General features: G+C 36.1%; 1 protein-coding gene across 2 annotated transcripts in view; it reads right to left on the reverse strand.

Annotated features, from left to right (window-relative positions):
* Cals (calsyntenin 1) overlaps positions 1-26,411 on the reverse strand; it is a 98,796-nt gene that overhangs the window by 40,889 nt on the left and 31,496 nt on the right. For both annotated transcript variants that reach the window (XM_081740158.1, XM_081740156.1), the window contains exons 2-6: positions 19,483-19,640; positions 14,422-14,549; positions 12,486-12,694; positions 10,000-10,146; positions 5,199-5,390 (exon numbers count right to left, since the gene is read on the reverse strand). In XM_081740158.1, coding sequence (XP_081596284.1) covers positions 5,199-5,390; positions 10,000-10,146; positions 12,486-12,694; positions 14,422-14,549; positions 19,483-19,640 — 834 coding nt within the window. The remainder of the gene's footprint in view (positions 1-5,198; positions 5,391-9,999; positions 10,147-12,485; positions 12,695-14,421; positions 14,550-19,482; positions 19,641-26,411) is intronic.

A 26,411-nucleotide genomic window follows, 5' to 3' on the forward strand; every position in this document is an offset into this window, starting at 1 on the left:
GGGGTGCCTAAGTAGTTAAGGCATAGTTTAGTTTAATTTTTTATTATTATTATTATTATTAATGAATGTGAAAAAATTAATATTACAGAATTTGCCTAATGTATATAACAGGCTATCAGAAATAGCAGTTTATCATATGCTAAAGTCTTTAAGTGTAACAGAGACAATCGCCACTACTGTAAGTGATCAATTCTAACCATGTCCTCGTCAAGAACAAACGCACAACTTAGCTTTACATATCGTTAAATATTTCTGTTGTTCTACCAGCGTTATGCGCCAAGTTTTTGTCATATTTGTTAAAAATACATTTCAACCTAAAAATGGATCGAGTATAGGGTTGCATGGTTATAATAATCATCCATAGAACTGAAACGTACTTATAATGACATAAATATGGCGCGCTGATCTTGTAAAATAACTGAAAAAAAAAAATAGCAAAATAGGTTATTTTACCACACCCCTACAGAGCAATGGAGATAATGAGGTGGCTGTTCCTACGATAATTCGCTCACAGATTACCATAATAGTTAAATTCAAGAATTTATTTATCTCAGGGTGGGCAAAACCAGCTGCTGCTGTTTTGCAGAAGAGTAGACATCTACATCTACAAAGACAAAGAAAACGGACAGAAAATTACCTGGTCTTTCAGGTTCGGGGCTCAGTGTAGAGCCGACACCCCTGCAACGCAAAAAATGTAGTATGTTCAAAGCAGACATAGAGCAAGAGCCGAACGGAAATAACTAATGGTGAACTGGCGAAGAAAAAGACTACGAGTATGGGACCTGGAATGTAAGAAGCGTGAATGCAAAAGAAGTAAAACTCGTAGTAGAAATGAAAATAAAATAAAATAAAGTATTTGGCTATAATGGAAACTAAAAAAGAATGGAATGTGTTGCAAGATACTGGAAAAGGAATTATGTTGCTTTACAGTAGACTACCAAAGAATGAGAGAGCTAGAGCAGGAGTTGGCTGCGTCATACACAAAGAAAATATAAAGGATCTTAACAGACTGGAGAAACTATAAATGAAAGAATTATGTTTGTCAGCGTAAAAGACGGGGTAGACCTAATGAAGACGAAATGACTGGAAGAAAAAAAGAAAGAAAAAAAAAAAAACAGAAATTCGATGAAGAGTTACACAATACAATAGACGATAATACAACGGGAAGCACTAACATTTGGGAGACCTAAATGCTAGAGCGAGAAATAACATGGAAGAAGTTGGAAACGTTATTGGTAAACATGGAGAAGAAATCTGTTTTGATAATGGAGAAATACTGTTAAATATATCCATTGCAATCAACCTAGTCATCACGAACACAAAATGTTCACAGAAGAAAATACACATATTCACGAGAGTCGAACCTTCCAGAAATGAAAAATCAATAATCGATTATGTAATTGTAAATGAAGATAAAATGAAATTTCTTAGAAAAGCCCAAGTAACAAGGGATTCCGAAATTAGCAGCGACCATGTTCATGTAAACTACAAGAATGGAAAGAGGACAGAGAAAGACTACAATGAAAAACCTACAGAAGCTATAAGTTGAAAGAGAAAGACCATCAAGAAAAATTCACGATGATGATTCAGGAAGAGGTAGAACCAATAAAAGAGGGAAAGAGGTAAACACACTGTTTAGAAAAAAAAAAAAAAAAAAAAACTGGAAAACTTCAAACAACAAGTGATATTGAACTAGACAAAGATAAAAAGATCAATACTATCCATTATAAATTCAAAAGACAAAAAACGAAAGAAAAAATCATGGGAAGAATTTAGCAACATCACGGAAACCAACAGCAAAGAAAATACAAAATTGTTTTACAGAATACTGTAGAGCCTGAGAAAGAACAAAGAATGCTTAATAAACTATATCGAAGATGGAAAACTACTAACAAAGGAAGCAGATATTATGAACAGATGGAAGGAATATTCCACTGAATTATTAGAAGGAAATAACTTAGATCCACACAACAAGGAAGATCCAGAAACATAAAATTCAAATTTAGAACCACAGAGCGATGAAGATACAATTACGGAACAAGAACTAAAACAAGCCATAATGATGGTAGAAACTGGGAAAGCAACAGCAACGTAAAGCTCATCTAATCACCCAGTAACTTACTGTTTCTCGTAAATTACTGAATTTCACAGAAATTGAAAAGCATGTAAGTGATGACAACGAAAAAATGTTGGGGGAAGGGGCGATATTTATGCCACGGCAAAAGTGAACTCGACTGAGTTGCTTCCAGGATCAGACAATATAAGACGAGATTTACTGCTTAAGAGGGATTAGAACCAACTTGTATCAGACGCTAATATTCCCACTGCACATCTGCTTAGCGCCTTAGCCAAAAAATGGCTATGGCGAGATACGGAAGCACACACAGGCTCGCCAGCCTAAGGCCTTAAAATGAAATGAAATTTCTAGTTTTACGTCCCGGGTATTCCCTTTAGGCTAAAGAAGACAGATGATTAATGAAAGTGAATGATTATAATATAATTGGTGAAATGAAAATGTGGGAAGAAACGGGAGGACCTCGAGAAAACCCACAGACAAGATGTCCGTATTCATCTTTATTGTTAAATTTCTGGAAAAAAAATCCGTTCCACACCTATGCCGTGGAGTCTACAGAAGACGGTAATCATAATGAATGAATGAAATGGTGGAAGAAAATGGAAGGAAACGGAGGAACCCCGAAAAAACTCATGCACATGTTTGTCCACCACAAAGCCCACTTGACGCGAGCTGGGATCGAATCCCATGCACCAGAGATGAACCCTTTACCACTGATCCCCGCTGAGCTTCTGGAACAAATAATTATGGGAATATTTCCGTCAGTAGTAAACAAAATAAGAAAGTATACATAAACTGTAAATATGGTAAATTTAAACAATTGCACGTGACTTAAGTCATACATACGAAAATTATTATGAAATTAAGTGACTACGTTATATCAAGATCAGGAAATAACTTATCAAAAAATGTTAAGAAATGCCTCGTTCTCTTAAATTTGTTAGTATACGGACACAATATTGGCTACATAAGCGTTAACAAAGTGACTTTTTTTTTTTTTTTTTTTTTTTAAATACTTGAGCTCATTTTCTTCTGGGACAGTAATAGTGAGTTTCCAGGACGCAGAAATTCAAGTGTTCGTGATCATGACCCCCAAAGGGTCGGAATATTGAGAACATTTGACAAGTAAACAGAAGAAAGTACGGCGGTATGTGACGATACAATTTAATGTCGCAAAAAGTTCGTATTTATTCAACAAAATGTACTTATAAAAGAAGCCAGAAATTCTTAACTTGGAGCATAATATTAATAAGTAATTTCAGTTGACAGCATCTTAATTTCTTTGCCTTATGTCAGCGGAATTAACTGCTGGAAGTGATAATAGATGGGTTATGTCTGAACTATCAGCTGATCGGAAACTAATGTACGTGGCTTTCTGATGGTAGAAAGTCACTCTACGACAGAACGTCGAATGGGAGGTTCACCGAGTATCGTGTTTAATGAAATTGTAGAAAAGACCGTATTCGTGTTATGAAACCTTTGAAATTATCGTTTTGATTGTGACACGTTTTGAGATTATTTTATAAAATTATGGCTATTGAAAATCATTTGTCATTATTAAGTGAATGAAAAGTTAAGTGATGAAGTTATGGGTAATGTATGTATTTGGGAAAATGGTTGTTCTTTTTAAGTTAACGTGTAATCTGACTTACTACTTATGAGAAAAATGGAGTATGATTATACATTCGTACATTAAATGAATGAAAGCACAGTTGATGAAAGTAGCTTTTTGCAATAAATTTGGCTACAGGTGGGAAATTTTAAATTTCAATTTCTTCCCTTCATTTTCTATTTGGAATCGTGCTCTGCCGGTGTGCATATAATATTAGGAATATTGAGGCATACATTTCGTACTATCTGAAAAGATTTTCATTGGCTCACTAATAATCTTATTATTACATTTTTAAAGACAAATTCATTATATGCTAATTCGAAGAATATACAAAGATACTAAAGTATTTTGGTATATTCGGTTTCAAGTAGATACGTTTCAAATTTATGTATATGAAAACAAGTGAAGGGTAAGGGGAAAAAACAAGGAATGTCCATGTATGAAGTTTTTCGGGTGCTTTGTCCTATCTGTATATACCATGCATGCGTAGATGTAAAAATGTCCATGTAAAAAGGGGCAAAAGATGTAACTAACCCTATTCTTTTTACGTGGTTTTCAATATTAAAACGCAGTTTTCTCGCAAATGCAGTTTTGTGACATTCCTTCTTTTTTCCCCTTACCCTTCAAGTTGTTTCTTGATAGTATTAGCGTTGATCATAAGTAATCGACGATTTTACGAAAGGAGACTTTCATACGTTCCTATTCTAGAAAGTAGTTCGCCAAAGGATTGTTTTTGTTGAAAAATACATATATATATTTTTCGAAATATTAATAAATTGTTAGAAGTTGAAATCTGATATTTTCTATCTGAATGCCTCGCGTTCATGAAACTTGTTTGATATACTAGTATTAATTGGGTTAAAAAAAAAAAAAAAAAAAAAAAAATAGTAAGTTCCACTGAAAATGTGTAACTTCCTATCAGAGTTCCTCGTATTAGTTCTTTTGTCGAAAAAAAAAAAATATTCCTGTAATTATTAGTATAGGAATAGTAACAGGCATTGGCATCTTACTATTCTCCAGAGCAGAGGCAACCCTCGCGACTCTGGTATGTATATTACAAATACAAAGGTAAGCATATTGTTCTGTAGTTTCCACATTCTAAGGTTTGGTTTTATGAGCTCCCGCTAGTTGTTGGTAACTGACATTCTTTAACAGGTAAACAAGAAAACACTAGCGTTTCCACAGTAAAGAAGTGTTATCGAATAGTATTATACGATAATAACAGCACTAATTTTGAAATAATGTCAGGTAACTGCCATTCTAAAAAGACTAAATGAACGTACTACTTTTGGAAACGTATTAAGATCTCTCAATGTTTCTGAAGAGTACTTAAAGGAATAATACAACCAATCTAAAAGTAAAATACTAATTATGAATTATTACACAAATTATGCGTTATATTCCATTCTCTTGTAAGCAGTCTATTCATTAAATAATATGTAATACCGTAATAATAATAATAAATTCAACTCCTCATGAAAGAAAAATGTCTACAAATAATGCAAAACTTACCGCAGAGTTTCCTCTGGCTTTGGACTGAGTAAGTGTCTCGATCACATCCTTTACCAATATGACTTGTTGCCAAACTTACTTTAGCTTCCACATTATGAATATTGCATGGTACATCACACAATTCTAATTCTGCGTCTGGAAAAAGATCTTCCCTTCCTGTTCCTGGAGCATAATCAATTCTTTCTGGAATACCTGTAACAACAGCAATTTTTTAATAAGATAAAATTATCATTAACAGCTGAGCAGTTTCACAATGTACGAATCAGTGATAAATATGAATGTTAAAAGAACGTCAATACCGATGAATATGTTAGAGGTTTTTCCTATAATAATCCACCTTTCATTGCTGTTTTAACATAAAATATTTCTTGGTAATAATGAAAGCCTCCAGTGTTTCTTTCCTTTGTATGGTTCGGATTTTGCTCTTCTCTCCGTGCTACTTAAGAAATAAAATCGTACATAAATTTCATTACCCCTGATACTCATTCCACTTAAAGTGAAACTACTTATTTTAATGATCTTCAAGCTTATCAAATTCAAATGATATTTCATAATCGAGAAATTAGCCACATATTTTCGGAGTAAATCGGCTACCTCCTTTGGATGATTTGCTACGATTTTTGACAATGAATACTGCAGCTATTTAACAAATTAATAGGAAATCAAATAAAAACTGGAACACGTTTCGCTGATTGCTGTCAATATTGTCAGACACAGGCAGAATTGGTGAAATGATAGGGAGAAGATCCCGAGAAAACTTTACACACAAACCTCGAACTTCCATGAACATCAGACAGAACTCAAGATCTTTTGAACTGAAAGTAAGGTGTTCTACTCACTCATCCATCACGCTAGGTTGTAAAATAAATTTTCTATGACAGTTCGAAGTGTGTACATTTTTTTAAATACGTTTAGCAGAATTATTAAATATATATATCTACATACACTAGCATGTTCTATAGCTCGTGTACAAATGTACAAAATAAGTAAACAAATAAATGACTTGAAAAGACATTTCTCTCTGCCTATAGAATACAATATTTTGGATGTCAGAACCTCAGTAACTCAGTAGGTGGGTTGTCAAACACGAACGTTCATAGTGACGAGCAAAAGGATGCCACTGAATCCAATTATACAAGAAACAAATCCGATCAAGGCTACTACTATCCACCTTGAGCTTAAACTACACGAAGGTCTCTTTTCTACACGCTTCCGAACTGACTCATCCATCAGTTTAGTTGCTTCAGTAGTTACTCCTATGCATTTTATTTCTTACCGTTGAGTCCCACCATTTATTAAACTACTAATTTAATTATTCGTAACGTATTTGATGACAAATGCATATAGTACACTTCCGCGTTGTGCATCTCTTCTTATAACCATCTATTTCGTTTGTTTTTATTGTTTTCGACAGCCTTTACCTTGTATTCTTCCCTATGAATTAGTAAACCACTTTTGCATTAAAAACATAACCAAAAATTACGCTTATATATATATATAATTCTTTTTAATATAGTGGCAATAATAACAGTTTCTGTACGTAGTAAGCATGCATTTTTTGCCTTTAATCCACCACTGATTTCCTCGTTAATTTCTTTCTTATTATTACGACTAAGCATCTAAATTTATTCTCCACTTCTATTTGGTCTAGGAATTAATTCGTGCGGGTGGACAAGAGATGGCGCAACGAACGGAGCGTCCCACAGTTCCGTGTATCCACACATGTGTTGCAAACCCCTGTCATCGCGTATCGTTCGTAGTATAGGGCAGTGGATTAAAGCGTCAACAACACCAGTTTGTAGTTAAGTGAACATGGCGCAATTTGTGCCTGATAAAGTGTTTTTGCGGGGTGTCCTACTGCATTACTTTAACATGCAGAAAAGTGCGACTGAAAGTCATCGTATTTTGGTGGAAGTGTATGGTGACCATGCTCTAGCTGAGCGAACGTGTCAGAAGTGGTTTGCACGGTTTAGAAGTGGTGATTTCGGCTTGGCAGACCAAGAGGGAGCTGGACAGCCAAAAAAATTTCAAGACGAAGAATTGACAGCATTGCTCGAGCAGGATTCGTGTCAAACGCAGGAACAACTTGCAGCAGCATTAGGCGTTGATCAAACAACAGTCTCCAAACGCTTGAAAGCCATGGGAATGATTCAAAAGATGTCACATTGGGTTCCACATGAATTGAAAGACAGAGACGTTGAAAGACGAAAAACCATTTGCGAATTGCTGCTTCAACGACAGAGCAGAAAGGGGTTTCTGCATCGAATTATTACGGGTGATGAGAAGTGGATCCATTACGAGAACCCTAAACGAAAAAAGGCCTGGGTGAAACCAGGTGAACCAGGTCCATCACAACCAAAACGAGATATTCACTGTGCAAAGGTTATGCTGTGCATATGGTGGGATATGAAAGGTGTGGTGTACTATGAGCTGCTGCAACCGGGTGAAACTATGAATGGAGAACGTTATCGACGACAATTAATGCGTTTGAAGCAAGCTCTGGCCAGAACACGACCAGAATGGGAGAACAGACATGATAAACTTATTGTTCAACATGATAACGCTCGCCCACATGTCGCAAAACCGGTCAAAACCTATTTAGAAAATGTCGGATGGGAAGTTTTACCCCACCCGCCGTATTCACCAGACGTTGCTCCTTCGGACTACTACTTGTTCGATTGCATGAACAACGATTTGATTGGACAGCGGTTTACTTCTTCAGAAGATATCGAAACATGGGTCTCTGACTGGATCGCTTCCAAGGATGAGGACTTCTTTCGCCACGGAATCCGTACATTGCCTGACAGATGGGCGAAAGTGGTGGCTAGCGATGGACAATATTTTTCTTAAGGTATTTATGTATTTTGTGTTTGTACTACAGCTTCAATGTGTGCGTACCAACCGCACGAATTAATTCCTAGACCAAATATATTGTTATTATTCCTTTCCATTCCTGAAGAGAGCCTTCTATTTCTAAGCGCGTTCGAAGTTTCTTCTATATTAAGTTCAATTTTACACTGTCAGCAAGATATTTGCGTTTTCTTGCACTGACTCTAGTATTATAATCCATCAAGTCCGCGCTGTTTGCATACTCGGTACAATTACAAGATAACCAAAGAAGCTCTTGCCATTTTTGACGTCATATTAATCATGCGCTCACAGAGAAGAAACGAAATGACGCACGTGCTAGTCAAGCGATCGGGAATTAGTTTGCTCATAGACCTTCAGTAATACAGACAACGTTGCGCATACACAGCAGTCATAACTCCTCCAGTATCGAAGAGAAATGGAAGTATCAAAGCAGCTTGTTCGTGTATGACCTTAACGTGAGCATGTCAGCTGTCGCATCAAGTCGACGCATATGCCAAACACTTAGGGAGAATGCCATCAACGAATTCACCGCCAGGCATTGGTTTCAGAAATTACATTCGGAAGATGTGAGCCTTGCGGATGAACCTCGCAGTGGACCACAATATGTGTTGGATAACGACGCCCTGATAGCAGCCATCGAGGACGACACTGGTCTAACGTGTGATGAATTTGCAGAAAGGTTAAAGGTTTCCGCTGAAATAACCACGAGACTGCACCTGCATGGGACAGGAAAGTTATAGAAGTTAAGCAAGTTGATACTCTCACATTGTCGGCACCCAATAAGGAACAACGAGTAACAACCTGTTTGTCCTTGCTCACTTGGGACCTGAACACAACCATCTTTGATAGCTTGCTCTCTGGTGACGAAAAGTAAGTCCTCTATAACATTCCCAAGGGTATCAGATATTGGATGCCACTACGTAACACTATTCCTCACACTTCAAGACCATCTTTGTATGGCGGAATTATCAGCAAGTGATACATTACGAAATCCTTTCATCTTGTCAGACCATCATTGTTGACCTTTACTCTCAGCAGTTGCAAAGGGTGCACTGGGCAATGTGGCAGGAGCCGGCATTACTAAATCGCAAGGGGGTGCTATTCTTGCACGACAATGCCAAACCACATGTAGCAAAGAGGACCCGGGAGACTCTTTAGCAATTTGGCTGGGAGACAGTGTGCCATGCACCATATTCACCGGATCTTGCGCTAACAGATTACCACCTGTTTTATCCTCTCGACAACCACCTCCGTGGGAGATACTTCGCAAATGAGGGAGACCTGCGGAATGCACTCACAGACTTCTCTGCATCCACGATCAAAGAGTTTTAACATCTGGATATTGTACAGCTGCAGGAATGTTGGCGAAAGATGTTGCATGCTGATGGAGATTACTTTGAAACGTAAAGGCATGTACCGTCCACTGTACTATTCTTTTTTAGCACTGCTCTAGAACTTTTTTGGTTGCCTTGTAGTATATATGATCCAATGTAGTATATACCATCCAATGTAGTAGTAATGTGTTTAATTTTCCCCAATTACATATCATAAAGCAAAATTGGAAAAGAAAGGGTGTAACGTGTCCTTCTTAGACAATGAATTCCGAAAAACATAAATAAAACATGTTAACATTTAATACAAAACAACTGTTTGAATTTTAACAAGTCTCCACATGTAAATTATCTACAATCAAACCTGGTCATGAAAATTTAAAAACTTTGTTTCTGCACATTACGCCTTTCTAATTACAATGTTATAGTTGTGTCTGCAAAGTTTATTTTATATTTTTTTTTTATTTGTATTTATTTTTCCTTATTATATATTTTCTTTATGAATAGACACTAGTTTATTTGATTATTTCTAATATCGTGAGAAACAGCTGAAACAGAACAAATTACAATTTTAACTTTTAAAAAGTGGTATTGCTTACCTTTCCAGCCCAACTTACACACCCGATTAACTTTAATGGTCACCATCACTGGAATGGATTGCTTCATACCGCAGTCGTAAGCCACAACCGATAAAATATGGTTATGGCTACGTTCATAGTCCAACGGCTCTGTGTTTCGAATGACACCTTAAAAAATAAATTTAAAAAAATAAAAAACATTAAAAAAGATATGATTGTTATTATGGTTTCCCTGCTAATGGTATTTTCGACCTTACTAAATTACTAGCAAAACAATTCATTTAAAGAAACGGCAACATTATGAGTAAAGTAATATGAACATTACACTAAAAATCAATAATGTATTATGAACATTTCTCTACAAATTTATGACAACGCAAGAACAAGGCATAACGATGAGAATTAATTACTGTACGCTCCTTTTTTCAGATGACTTACAATCTGATATTTGGTTGTTTGCTACGATCTTCAACAGGTTAGTTTCGTAGGTTAAATATACAGAAAAGAAACTGACCTAATATACTGAATCTTCTGTAGTCTTCACAGAAAACTACTTGTGGAAATGATTCATCGGTTATTTGGAAAATAGCATTAGTAGTTTTCCTTCATTTCGCTACAGCATCAATTTAATCAATCGGAGTAATATCCGGGCAAATAACACTTTGCTATTGCCCGTAAATATTCAAAACAGATACACTTCAAAAGATTTACGTGATCTATATCTCTTCATCTTCACATCGAATGTAATGATTTCCTCATACCAAATCTAAGTTTCTTTTGTGTACCTTTAAAAATATAAGCTTCGTGATTTTTATTTTAATCTGTAAGTTTGAAAGGAACAGGCTACTCCCGTTCTTTCACTGCTCGTCTACAACTAGATTCCATATTAATGGAAACCTGTTTTCTACACCACTGAAGTCGAAGTTTACGTGCTCAAATTGACAGACAAGAAGTCAAAATATTAGGTCGAGTTATAAGAACTTCCGATGCAGCTAGGTGGTCTCTATTGTTCGTATCTACCCACAACGAGTCACCGATACAAAAAAGTTTTTGCTTTCACTAAATAGGTAAGGGTTCAGTTGGTCTTCTGACAACTGTTTTCTCCTAAAATGGAAAGTGGATGTGCACATTCGTCATGTGATGCTTGGGAATTCAGACAAGGTGAAAGAATATGCAGTGTATACGGTCAAGAACTAATAATCGATAGAGTGGTTAGAAATTGGTTGTCAACTTCCATTCTGAAGATACAACCGTACAAGATGGACCCAGGGCAGGACGTCCTTCCGACCTTGACAAATTTTATGGCAACATTGAAACGAAATCCACATCAATCAACAAGAGATCTTGCAGAAAGGTTGAATACATCACAATGAACTGTTTACCGCCATCTAGAGAAATTAGGGAATGTTACCAAGTTAGAAGTATGGGTACCTCACTATGTCAGTGAAGGGAATAAAGAAGATCGCACGCTAATCGCCACAAGTCTACTTTCACGGGTAAAAATCAAGCCCTTTCTTAGACAGGATTATAACAGGCAATGAAAATTGGGTCAACTATGACAATATCATCCACAGAAGACAGTGGCATGATAAGGATCAACCACCACTACCAGATCCAAAAGCAAACATTCATGTAAAAAAGATTTTCTTGTGTATATGGTAGGATTGTCGAGGTCTATTTCATCACGAATTATTGAAGTCAATTAGCGATTAACGCGGATACATACGTTCAGCAGCTGCAAAGGGTGAAAGAGGAACTTTATTGAAAGCGCCTTGCACTTGTCAAAGGCAAAAAAAAATCTTTTTCAAGACACACACAGCACGGGTGATTCAAGAAAAAATTCTTGAGTTTAAATGGACTGTTTTACCACACCTACATTACTCCACGGATCTTGCCCTGACAGACTACCACCTTTTCTGTTCCTTACAAAACTTATTGAATGGAAAAACCTTCAACTCTAAAGCCCAAGTCAGTCAGGCTGTAGAAAATTACTTCCGGCCCACATCAACCACATTTTACAAGGAAGGAATTGATAAGCTGCCAGGAAGATGGAAGGCCATACATAATAGTGGTGAATACATAATAATATAATTTTGTTATTTAATGAAAGCAAAATAAATGTCTGATAAAAAAACGGAAGTTATTTATGACTCAACCTAATAGGAGTACTTTTATACCATCAGCACTACATTGATGTTATTCACCTTTGATCTTGATAGCAGATAAGGAATTAAAATCAAAATTAATAAGTGATTTCAGGCAAACATGAAAACAAAACGGAACAAAAGTGAAATATCAATTACACTCTTTTCCTATCTCAATGACTTACTACTTTTACTTATCACTTGCAAGTTGGGATAAGCACACAACTAATGTTAAAACCAAGTTTGAAGTCGTAGTTACTCTCAAGAACAGTAAGAATCGCAATATTCATTCTGCTGTTCTATGCAAAATAAATGATTAACATGCTTTAGTTTCTCGTAATAGTAATTCAAAAAATAACATACCTTCGTTATCAATCGTAAAAGGCTGGTCATTTGTAAGGATTTCATACTTGCAAATGTCTCCAAATTTTGGAGTACAGTCTCTATCAGTTGCTTCAACTCGTACAATTTCCTCGTACAGTCGGCCTTCATCAACTTGGCAAACGTATGATAATTCAAGGAATGTTGGTGGATACTCATTAATGTCCACAACCGTAATATGAACTGTTGCACTGGAAAGTAAGATATATTATATATATATATATATATATATTATTTCAGAATAGTCATATTAAACAACAAACCCCACGTTTAACTCTCTTTAAATTCTAAGAGATCATATTTCGAACTTGTGTAAATAACAAAAAGTGAGAAGTGAAAAGCATAACTGTAATAATAATAATAAATCGATCGGTCGGGCCGCCATAACTGATTAGTGCAATGAGAGCTGCCGTACACCTACTCTCCCCTAATCCAAGTGCACGAAAACGAAATACATTGGTCGAGGCAGAACTACGTTTAAGCGTTCCTTTTATACAGCTACTACTAACACTTGCTCATCCTCAAGCACGTCTCGCTGGTGTTCGAAGATATTACTGGGTATCAGCACTCAGCTATGGCTATATCGGACAGTGACCATCGTGTGTCTGTAAACGTGCCAGTGGGTGAGAAAAAATGTATTGTTCTCATTAACCATGCACGACCCCATAATTGATACGAGATGCATAACATATAACTTCGCCTTTGGTTCTCAGAGGATTATGATTCATAGTATATTCGTAAGGTCGTCAATGTTGTCCTTCTACTGTACTTGGACACTTTGATGAATCAAGTCCTCTACAAGAATAACGTGCCTCCCCATACTGTCAGAACAACTCAACGTACTGCATTCAATATGCGCCTTCTACGTCAGCCTGCAAGAGCTCCAGATATAAACCTTTTTTAACGTTCCACGATTATGCACTTAGGCTAAATGAGACAGTGACGATTATAATGAAATGGTGGACTCAAGAAAGTAGGAGGAAACGTAAAAACCCCGAAGACCCATGTACACGGCATTTGTTGGCGAGAATTAAATTCCAACAAGGGACCCCACGCATCAGAGGTGAGCTCTACCACTAGTCACCGCCGTCCCAGGACTTAAGCCCTATTCGAGCGCATCTGCGACATAGTGAAACGTACCTGACCGTCAGCCGGGCTCCGGACAACTTACTATCAAATAGCTACACAAAAATCTACAGTGCACGTGAGATATCATATCTCAGAACAAGATTCAGCATCTGTACAGCTGGCTACCTGTCCCTAGACCTACTTAGTTACACATGCAATTAACGACATTACTATCTTTTGAATACCCTGTATAAGTTCTACGGGATACCCCACTGACATGTTGCGATTATTATCACATACCAATAAATTTTTGTGTACAAGTTTGGGACCAGATCTGTAAATATCTATTCTTTCGAGTATTCTTCAATACACACTTAAAAAATTCACATCATTTTTTTTCTTTTCTCGGCCAATCGAAATCTTAATTTCAAACTGAAGTATAGGAACTTCCTACACGTCACTGCGAGAATTCGTCATTAAGTAAGGGAAGGTTGGACATTTTTTTTTAATGACACTGTAGATTATGTTAAGGGTTATATCTAACGCTATGGGGGATTTCACATTGCTTATTTATTCATCTTTAATCCATTTCTTATGAACAGTGGAGTAACGACGAGCTTCAAGCCTCCTCCATCAGTCTACGAAACATTGTACAGTACGTGTCTCTTAAATTTGATTAATGATGTATTCTTGCCTGCATTTCTTTAAGGAAATGTCTCTGCTACATTACCAGTACTGTTTATGAAGTCGATATTAATTCTTTATTTACCGGTTTTACCCTTTACAAAATAATAATACTAACAATAATATTATTATTTCCTATACGCACACAAATTTCGTGAATACTTACTTTTCAGACTGTTCTCCTGAACAACTCACTGCAGCGATGTCAAATTTATAGTTTTTTCGTTTTTCACAATTTAGAGCTTTCCTTGCTCTCAATTCAGCCTCTCCTCTCTCTTGATCTTTCAAAACAATCTGAAAGTTAAAATTTGATAACAATGAAAAGAGGACGAAAGTGACTTGGTCAAAAGGAAAAAAAAAAAATGAAGGCAGAAAACAATGGAATCATTCTACACGTACGTCCTATAGATTACGGTGATACACTACCAGCTGATTGGATATTTCTTCACAGCATGATATACATAAAAGTAAATCCATTTCAAGCTAGAATGTGTTCAATATATAAAGTTGTTACAAACAATCACATAGCTCAAACACAAGACAAGAGATTATACTTTTTATACATTAATAGTACTTTCAATCCTGGAATATAACATCAACAGATTTTATTAATAACTTAGCAAACAAGTATATATATATATAAAAAAATAAAGCTAATGCTTAGTTCTTTTCCACGTTTCAACTCTACAAATATCACGATATTTACACTGCCAATTTCATTAATTATCCCTAATTCACAGAAAATAGAACGATACAATTATGCTGAGCAATCGTAAGAGTATTAAAAAAAAAATGAATATAATTTAAAGATTTAATGCAACATACCTGAATAGTGACAATTTGAACCTAATTCCGAAAATGTTATGTATGCCAACCATATACGCGGTTACTAAAATCCTCAACGAAACATATTCACTTGAAAATTGTGCATATTAAATTTAAAAGCTTAAGTTACTATATAATGAAGGCCCGATGGCAGAACTTCCTTCGTCTTTCTGCGATGAGCTTTTGTAAGTCAAAATTTTCTGCAGGAATTCCAAAATAATAAAAAAAAATCAAGATGATACTATTACATAAAGCATGGTAAACAGTTTTCAGTGTATCCGTAGTTCGATTACAACCTGTGAAATCACATTTTTTGAAAGTTTTGCTAAAAGAAGCAGATTTAAAATATTCACGATACGATACACCGTATTTTATAATGAGAGCAGCTTTAAGGATTTTTTTTTAATATCCTGATGAGGGTCAATTTAGGATAATATATGTAACCTGGTCTGTTGTTCCAATATCATCACTAAGTCCTGCTGGCTTTTTCTCCGTCATATTAGTAAACACTGAACCCCAGCTTTCACATATGTCTTCAAACAAAACATTAGCTTTACTGCAACCGAATATTTGTCTCAGAAATGTGTTAGTGCAACTTTAAAGAGAGTCTAATTCAAAAAGCTTTCCTTCATTTGTTGAGTTGGTTACTAAGTCCAGCATATATTTAATGAAAAGCTTGTATTCAAAAAATAATCTATCCTGATCTATATCTATCAAAACCTGAAATGGGAATGTACTCACAAACTCAAGGAAGTTTGAAGAAGACGGAAAATCCTTCTCTGCTTGTTCAACAGAAACATTACTTCTTGGAAAAGTTAAAATATCCAAATTAAACATGAATTCTGACCTAGATACTATCTATTTCAAGAATCTTGCGTCAGCATCAGACTCATGTGTACAAACTTTAAATTGTTCTACAAAAGAATTTAAAAGTTGTGGGTATTCTTCAAAAACGTGTGTTATCTAAGCAATATCAGCGTCGATTTTTATTTATTTATTTATTTTTAATACCGGATTTCAAAATTTTTGAACTGATGGGTTGGTCCATTAGTAAACTTTACTGTTGGCTATTTTCTTTTTCCTCTGCCAACTTTTCTGCACAGGCGCGGCAAATTTTCTGCGATCACATCGCAGATCGCGCATGTACTGCTATGAGGAATGAAGGTTTTGCGTTTATTTGTAAATACTCCTTTTTCAGCACCTAGACCACATGAGACAGAATCTAGTGTTAAAGTGGGATACCAAAAATTACTCGGGCTTAAATCCGAGGCTACTCCCACCAACAATCGAACTTAGGATTTCTTGAACACAAAGTACGTGCATGGGCCACGAAGGGCTAGATGTGCAGTAATCGAGTTGATTTTGAGTTTGACGTCCCGTTCAGCAGCGAGGTTATATAAGACGTGAAGCTACTGATCAACATGGAATCCGAACCACATGAGCTCCCGCCGGTAATCGAACACGAGTCTCCCACGCCAAAGACGGGTATGCTAACCGCTTAGCAACGAAGGAGCTCTTGTGCAGTAGTCGAAAATGATGCACTTAAAAGATGAAATAATAACTGAACAAGTGAGAAATATCGTGTCTGTTTTTCATTATTCTTTTAATACAATTCTTAAGAACAATTATTGAAGAAATTATTTCATAGTGTTAGGAAAAATACACGAGATTACATAAAGTTACTTCATGAGAAAGTCTAACAGAATGTCTACCGAAACTCACAAATACGACTTCGGGATACTTTTGTTACGTTTCTTGGACTATGTATTAAATTTAATGCCCTCTGGAAAGAAAGAAAGAAAAAAACATTCTTAACAAAATTGACAGTTTTTCTTGCTTATTACGTTAGATCTATGAGATAATACAAATTTGAAAACACTTTACTCCCTATTGAGACATTACTACAGAAATTGACCAATTTGGAAAATACGATTTTAAGAATTTAAATTATTACCTTTACTAAAGAAACCAATCTTCATTTGGAGCTCAACACAAGGATAAAGATTCAGTTTACATTATCAAGAGGCTTGCCAGATTTAAAAATTTATTGGAAAGCATTCCAGTTCTGATGTCACTGGCTGTAGGAGCGCAGTTCTGTACAAAATTGAAATTTTGCATCGGGATTTTTTTTGTTTTGTTTTGTTTTTTAAATCTAGAAATGCATTGCCATAATCACTCTTTGCATAATGTTTGGATTTTCTACTCACTGAACGGAACACATTAAACGAAAATAAGAACGAATCTGTACGATGTAGATGTTCAGTCTAAATAGAATGTAAGTGCCACTTACGACACACTGCGCAGCAGTGTATCTTAGGAAGACAGCAAGTTATTTTTCCTTTATATCTCAAAATCCCTTAAGAATAATAAATTTGCATCTGGTTCAATCTTCTGTCCGATTTGAACCAATTTTATTCATTCAATTTCCTTCATACAGATGAAAAATTTTGACTGTAAGAGATTGTCTTGAGGTCGTGTCCTTTTTCTGATCTCTAATTTTTTTTGTTACTTGCGTGACAGCTAAGACATTTCGTCTATTAGTTACAGCAAGTCTAAATTTCCAACGATATAAAATGTTAATAATCTTAAAGAAACAACTGTTACTTCAACGACTGACTAGTGCAGTTAATTTTAAATTACTACAATACCCTATCCTGCTTTTTCTCTTGAAAATCCGAATTCTTCCAGAAAAACAAGCTACTTCAAGTAGCTGTTGCTTTCAATGTTAAATGCCTTTAGATAAATTATAAGGCATACACCTTATGTTTCGTGGCCAAGTTAAAGGATAATTTTGGTACCCGGTCCAAAGCAGAGGATAATACAAGACGTCACTGTGAAAGACAATGTTTTAATGTATGGTTTTATGCTGAAAGTAACAATGAACATTGGAAGTGAGAATCGAATAATTAAATAGTTCGTTAATCATACAATCAGGGCAATTTAACATTCTCAGATATGACACTAAATCACAGTAATTTCTAAATTACCAGAACGGTTAATAATAAACATCGTTGCGCTTAGGAGGGCCATAGCATGCTTCTGTCTCATATAGGTATTGCAAGAGCTGCACTGAGGGATACTTCCTCTGTTTTTCAACAAGTTCTTTTTTCTTCTACCAATCAGAAAACAATAATCCAACAAAACTATAGAGAAATTTTGGTCATTTTAGGTTTACTCCTACTTTTTTTTTTTTTTTTTTTATTTTAGAAAATAACAATGATGATGAAGAATATTTAAAAAAATATAGAAAGTAAGCCACGTAGTATCTAGAAAGTGATACCACATCAAGTAATAAACGTTTCCAAAGTTTTTTCTTATGGAATAGAAATTTGGGTGCGTAGTTTATGTCACAACTGTTGAGCATCTAAATTTATACACCATGCAAAAGGAACAATTAATAGTTCATAATAACTGGAAACAATTAATAGTTCATATATTATTATTCAGTTCTGAAGATGCTCTCTCGCTTACTTTTTACATATTTTTAATATTCTTCATTGTTTACAGTTATTCATTTTTTTAATATGAGCTTACTGTCCTCTTCTTAAGTCACTCTTCTCAACGTTCTAAATATTAACCTCTTGTGTTCCAGGTGACATTTAGCGTGCGACTAAGTTTTCATTTATTGTTAAAAGACCGTCTGGACCGTTATATAGGGCATAGTTATTGTGTACGAAAAGTGCATTCACATTACTGATTAAAAAAGAAAAAAGAAAAAAAGAAAAAGAAAGAAAGCGTTGTAGAACATTTGAATTGGAAAGAGGAAATTTTGATGTGTTGAAGGGATTTTCCATTTTGATGTGTTGATGGAAAGGATGTGTTGTTGCTTCAGATTGGCAACACTGACCGGAGATCAAAGAAAGATTTTTTTCTTACTTTTTGCGATCTCGAATTTGCCAATTGTTTTTCGTCAAAACACACACGTGTGTGTTGTAATTGAATACTCCCTTAGGCCTGCCATCTACTAAGAACTTTTTTTTTTTTTTTTTTTTGTCAGTAATGTGCTGTCACCTAAGGAAAAATAGTAGAACTAACTCGTGCCTTGCAATCACTAAAACATTTCACCATCTGCAGGATTAATATGCTGGATCCTTAATAAAGGATACATTTTCATAACATTGCAACGGAGTACTTTATGACATCGATCTGGATGTCACTGGAATGTAAGGGGTTAAGGTAATTTTTCCATACAATCTCCGACTTAGTGCCACAAATAAACATTACTATACTATAGTATTGAATTCCAACTTGCATAATATTTGGCCATTATACTGTAAAATGTTTAACTCTTTCATCGAGTTACCTTTCACCGGAAGGGACGAAGCTATCAAAATCTTATGTACGCTTAAGCCTAATTCAAATTTTTCTATTTAACATGAAAATTGAACTATCCATTACTTACCTCAAACGGAGCTTCACCATGATGCTTATTAACTATTTTAAAACTGCAAATTTGTGCTCCAACTGCCCTAATTTTGGGAGTTACTTCAACCAATGTCTCATTCTCTTTCACTAAACCATGGTATCCACTTTCAAGGTTGTGAATATCTAGCCTGGGCGCTATAAAAAGAAATAACAAAAGAAGTTCATTATTAAATAGTAAAAACTTTTCAGAACAATGCAATTCTTCTCATCAATCTGCTTATTTGAATATAAACAAACCTTAAGCACAGTTTAGATCTACATTTACTGGATAATACGAAGATACAAAGTGCAATTTCGAATACTACCTGAATTTGGACTGCAAGGAAGCACAACATAACATAGGCATTAATCGAAATTAAACCTTTAGTTTAACGTCCAACAAATATGTTGTGTAGTTAAAACGAAAGAAAAAAATAAATAAAATAAATTCAAATGAATGATAACAGGACTAATGGAATGAAAATATTGAGAAAATGGAAGAATCCCGAGGAAACCTACAAAAGATTCCCGGCAGTTCGTCTACTCAGTTTTCATCAAGGTTCAATACAGGACAAAGCTTAAGCCTTTGGCAGTTCTGCCCTTCAATTTTCTTATATATTTTCTACTTGGATCATAACTATTTCTTATTATCAGGTTAACCACCTAGAGTAGTGGTTCCCAATCTTGTTTATCTGGCGCTCCCCTTCGTAAACCCAGCATACCTCACGTCCCCCTTTCGACCCTCCTTCCAGTTCGATCGACATACTGCTTTTTGTGAGTGTAAGTGTAGATTATACAACTCAACATTTCACAAAGGTCATGTTCGTTACCTAACCACCTTATCACGTTCCCGGAGGTTATACATCGTGTCATGTGTGTTGTACGGCTTAGCTAATTCAAACTGGCTGACAAGAAAAAAATTATAAACAAAGAAACAGCAACGAACTCATATTTCTTTTGATAAAGAATTTCGCTTGGATCTCATTCTCTGCAAAACTCTTTATTGTGAGCTTCAGAGATTCTATTAGAACCTAATACAGTCACTTTACAAATTAAAGTCATAAATTGCCTTTGTTGGTAGCCGTCATTAAGTACAATGTTAGTTAAACGTTAGTAAATTTCCATTATTTAAAGAATTTATTATTTCTTTTTTTATATTGTGTCAGATATTTGAAATAAGAAACAGGTTTAACCGCAAATTTGTTTTGGTATAGAATTTAATTTATATCTCGTTCCCCATTCGAGAAAAACTACAGTATTTCATATATTATATTAGGCCTAATATGCATTCGGGTAACAAAATTAAAGCCATAAACGGTCATTTTGGGTATAATGTTAGTTTAACGATAAAGTTCATTCATTCATAGAATTCACAGTTCATTCATTTCTTTCTTTCTTTATACCGTATTAATGTATCATATTTGAAATTGGAAGTGGCTCGCGTGGCTTAGTCGCTAACGCTCTCGCTTTTGGTGCGAGGGGTCCCGGGTTCGATTCCCGGTGGGGACACTCGGTCGAAAAAGTGTAACAGCTTTCTCAGCCATCTTGAGTGAGTATTTTCTCTGGGTTTCCCCTCATTCACACCAGGCAAATACCGGATTGGTAGCTAACAATGGTCCCAGGCCGCTTCCTTCCCTTTTCTCGGATAGTTTGCTCACCGAGGGACGTCATCCCTCATATACGTGACGGGCTAAATGGCCTTAGATGTTGACAGCCAAAAAATCTAATCCTTGAAACTGGAAACTCAGAAATAGAGTTTTTAAATTTCTACCGCTCAAATTTGAACGGCCTCAATAAATGCTACATACGTAGATAGATACACTGTTCCGCGTAACTTCTTAGTATAAAAGGAATCCTTAACTCCCCAAAACAGCTTAAGTTTTAGATTATGCATACATTCTAAATGATAATTTAGTTGCATTATGTCTAACTACTATGTTTCCAGAACAGTTATTGCCAAGGCCATTAAATTTTTTGCTAAAATAGTTCTATCACAGAACATTACTCTAATAGCTCCACAAACAATTCGTTCGAACTAGAAAAACCTATTGCGGTTATCGATTTGCTCTTTCTCTTTCCTATCAAGTGATCGATTACCCTTGAACTCAGCTATTTTTTTTTTCAAAGTACAGTAACTAAAGGCTTCTTCATATAATAATGAGGAAACAAATGTTGGAATTTAAGTTCTTTCTTTACTAAAGTCGAAATGTTCAAAAAATATCCGAAGTTTCCAAGGCCAAAAAAAGCCTTGGAAAAAACATTTTTTTGAACGTCCTTCCGAGCACTTGCCTCTCTACTCATGTTTCTATTAACGGAACGATATAAAAACACACTCAATCGATTCTTCTAATGCCCTCCCTCTCAAAAGTAAATTTTCAACAAAACTTTTTGTCCTTGGTTCGAAAGCATTCTACAGAGGCTGTTTCCGATCTATGGCTACGACTTTGCACACCTGTGGCATCATCACCAAGCAGGATGGAAATGAAGCTGGCAGTCGTGTGGTTAACTTGGACCGCTGATTGTGTGAGATAATTACCTTGAACAGTGATTTATCCAGAATTTTGAACTTAATGGGTGTTCAAAAATTCTGGGGTGCAGTCTTACATTAAGGTCTATACTATTATCGTCTTTTTAATTATTATTTTTTTAAAACTAAAATTCGTTGATGCAACGAACGATTGCATTGGATTTCCTTCCTCAGCCAGAGCCAATTAATGTCGACTTTCTCATGTTTGTTGTGACGTCGAGATGAAATCGTTGGCAATCGATTGATCAAACGTTGTTGTGACGATCACAGCCGTGCAAAAGTTGATTTCCATTCAATCTTGCGTTACGTGCTTTGCTTGAAAATTAATCTTGTCGAAAGTAAGTTGTTTTATTCTATTGGCACTTAAAAACAAGAATTCAAAATCTTTTTAAAACAAAACTAGCAAGATTTTTAATGGTGTCTTCTCGTTCTTCTTAACGCTTTCCAGCACTTTGTAGAAAATATTTTAAATTATCCTACCTTTAGGCAGAACGGGAATTTCGGTTCTGCCTAATCTTTCGAGACGAGGAATTCTGTACAGAGAGGGATTTCTTCAAGAGAATTATTCTTTAGTAATTGTAACAGATTCTTCTGAAATAATTTGATATTATACCGAATTAAGTTTATTTTATGTTCGTTTCAGTTACAATGTCAAACTGCTTTCTTGCAACTGAGTCAATTAATTTTCCATTTGCCCGCAGGTATTTTTTTTAAAAATCACATTCATCTTTACTAAAGTATATAGATGCGACTAACACTGCTGATAAAGAACTGTATCCTCGTCATTTTTCCGAAAAGAACAAGAAGAATAACATTTAAAATTTATGATGAAACTTGAAGAAATAGTTATTCTTCTTACAGCTTTTGTTAGAATTAACAAACAGATTATTACGAATGTACGACAAAATTCAAGAGGGCAAACCCCAAGGAAAATTCAGTCAAAACGGACTAAATTCAAGCGACAGAATCATAGGCGCAAATTAATAAAACAATGATTATTTTTTTCTTCAACTGTTATGCATCTAAAATGTTATCTGAAATTCTTCACTTCACGGAAATAACATTTTTTTTTTTTTTTTTTTTTTTTTTTAATGCTGAAAGCCCAATAAAAGATGTAAGACTGTTGTAGTAAGTATATATTTCACATTTTGATCTTTGCTATTAAAAAAAATCTTGATCAGTATTTCAGAATTAAATATTTACGTTACTCAAAACAAAATACTGCCATATGCTACATCATACGAACGACTTTTTTAAAATCAAATAGCATCACAGTTTCTTTTCGTAATTGAAATGAATGGTCTTACCGTAATATTTTAAACGTATTTCAAATGTATTAAAAGTATAATAAATAGGAATACCCAGAACTTTTCATATGAGTATGTGTGAAAGTAATTAAAGCTATTCTGCTCTTTTATTATAACATTTTTACGTTTTATTGAATTATCAGAATTTTAAAAGAAAGAAAAAGTTATTTCAGTTGATAAAATACAGTTAATATTTTAGAATATATGACAATTGAAGGAAAAAAGTAATCATATAGGGTGTGCACTGGTACATCCAATATATACTCCTGTGATTTTGTTCCTTGGATTTTGTTTTCGTCAGAATTTTCCTTGCATTCTGACCGCTTGGATTTAGTTCCCGCCCTCGTTACTACAGTTCTTTTCCGATCTGCATACAAACACGCTAGAAGTCAAGCTTTCGGTGCTGCATTTCCCTAAAAATTTCCTCCTCGCATAAAATTCCCTGTCTCCAAAGATTAGGCAGAACGGGAATTCCAAAGATAAGATCATTGAAAATATTTTCTACAAAGTCCTGAAGGACTTTTAGGCAGAACGAGAACGAATCTTTTTGATATTGCACCCTCTAGTTGGAGGTGTAAGGAATTTACTTGCGGAGGGTGTCCGAAAATTTTAGGGAGTTGCTGGGGAAGTGTTAGGGGGTGTAGATAAATCACTGACCTTAAACCGCTGATGGCGGTAATTATATATAGTACGAGAATATCATCGACACTCAGGTTACACAACAGCACTTTCTGATATAAACTATACTTTATTATATCACTAAAAATTATGCAAGGAGCGTGGATTCACTTCGTCAAAAATGGTGTTTCATGGTAGTAAAAGGGCCAGAGAAGTCAGAAACAGGCCAACCCCGAGCTGAACACTAGCTACGACTATCGCGAACGGCTACAAACATCAATGAAAACAGTGCACATCATAATTCACCGCGGTTTGGGTTTAAAAAGTGAGACAAGGGACTTGTCCAAAAGCTCTTGCAATAACTCATGTAGGAAAGTTGCAACATGAGTGGTACTTATCGAATGAATAGTAGATATTCATTATTGCAATGGACGAGGCGTATGAGACTTTCTTAATGACTGACACAAGCCACGTGCAATTGTTATCGATCAACCAAAAGCTTCGAAAGACTTTCAAAGATGGTACATTGAATGTACGGAAAGATTTGACACATGTACGAGGAACTTTGCGAAAGTAAGTTTCGTTATTTGTTTTGAACGAGAAGATTGTACACCAGGTGAAACAAATAATCGTCATAAGAAACCACACCCGTTACTAGTTCAACAACGGAATTGCGTCAGCAGAGGCGGAATAACGCACGCGCAGAGCGCCGAAGAGACAGTAGCAGCAGACAGGCGTGTCCGAGGTTATTTGGGTACAAATGTGTGCTGACAATGTGGTCGCCAATGGAAGTGTGTACTGTTATCTGGTATGATTGGGTACGTGGGACTAGTGTGTCCATCATCCATGAACGCCTAAAGACCGTGTGATGTAAAGGTTATGTCTCGTCAAATGGTTGGTCGCTGGTGTTGCATGTTCAGTGAAGGAAGACAGTATGTGGAGGATGAAGGTCGAAGTGGGCATCCCTCCACATCCACGAATGAAAACAACACTGCCAGAGTACACGACATAGTGTTAGCAGACAGACGCATAACGGCGTCAGACATTGCGTCCACACTGCATACTCAGGCCCATCACAAGCTCCATGATGTGTTGGGTTACCGAAAAGTATTTGCAAGATGAGTGCCAAAAAAACTGACCCCGGATCAAAAGAGTGCAAGAATGAGAATCAGCCTCTATTACTGAATGCGGTACGCGCGCGAGAGAAATGAGTTCCTATTCAGAATCATCACAGGCGAAGAGGCATGGGTGCACCAATTTATTCCAGAAACCAAGGCCGCCTCAATAACGTGGAAGCATGTCAGTTCACTGGTGAGGAAAAATTCAAAGGGTCACCGTCTGCAGGAAAGGTTATTATGGCCACAGTGTTCTGGGACGCGAAAGGTGTGATTCTCCTTTATTTCTTCCATGAAAGGACTATCAATGTAGCACGCTATTGCGACAGTCTCACCAAACTCAGCTTTCCCATTCGTCGAAAGAGACCAGAGCTCTTTGATTGAAGATGTGCTTTGAACAGCACACATAGCAAGGCTCACACATGATCAGATTCGGATGGGAGAGTTTGGATCCCTGTCTACAACCCTGATCCTGCCCCATCGGACTTTCACCTGTTCCCTGCATTGAAAGCCGCACTCTCGGGACGTTCCTTCCAAAACAGTGCTGAGATGGAGCAGGCTGTGCGACAATTCCTTGCATCGCAGGGCACCGAGTTGAGTGGAGTTCATTTTAATGCCCGTTTCAGCAGCGAGGCTACATGAGACGAGACGTACTTATTATCGTGGAATCCGAACCACATGAGCTCCCGCTGGGAATCGAACCCGGGTCTCCCACGCCAAAGACGAGTACGCTAACCACTTAGCCACGAAGGAGCTTCGCAGGGTACCTAGTTTTACCAGAATAGTTTCTTCAAACTAATTGCATGCTACGACAAATGTTTCAATGTCGGTGGCGACTATGTCGAAAAATAGTGTACGGTGTATAGTTCATGATGCCATCGTGTATTCATATTTGGCAATAAAGTTTCCGTGGGAAAAAATGAAACTTACTTTTGGAACGTCTCTCGTACCATGATCATTGCAGGATACTCGAGCAATGGCAAGCTCCTTATTTACCTGCTGACAAAAATAGGAAGATTAAATCAGAATATTATCAGGCAAGCGTCATGCATTTATCGCAATGACATTCCTTATCTCCATGGGAGGAACCAGAATCGTGTGAGGGTGCATCAAACAAGGCATCAACTACCACTTCACGATTAACCCGCTCTCTGTTCAATATAAGGCAAAAGAAATTGACATTCGTAACATGCCGTTTACAGACATTCTAATGAAGTCACCTGATGCCTCACAGATGTTTATTGCACCTTCGGAATACTGAAGCAAGCCTTGCCTCACAGGAGACAGACTGCACAACTGAAGGACTCTAGAAAACCTGCCAGAAGAAGTTGTTAAGAATAGACATGTCTACCCTTCGTGC

Source organism: Thermobia domestica, chromosome 15 (genome assembly GCF_964235325.1).
Source record: "Thermobia domestica chromosome 15, izTheDome1.hap1.1, whole genome shotgun sequence".
In the NCBI taxonomy this organism is placed as follows: domain Eukaryota; kingdom Metazoa; phylum Arthropoda; class Insecta; order Zygentoma; family Lepismatidae; genus Thermobia; species Thermobia domestica.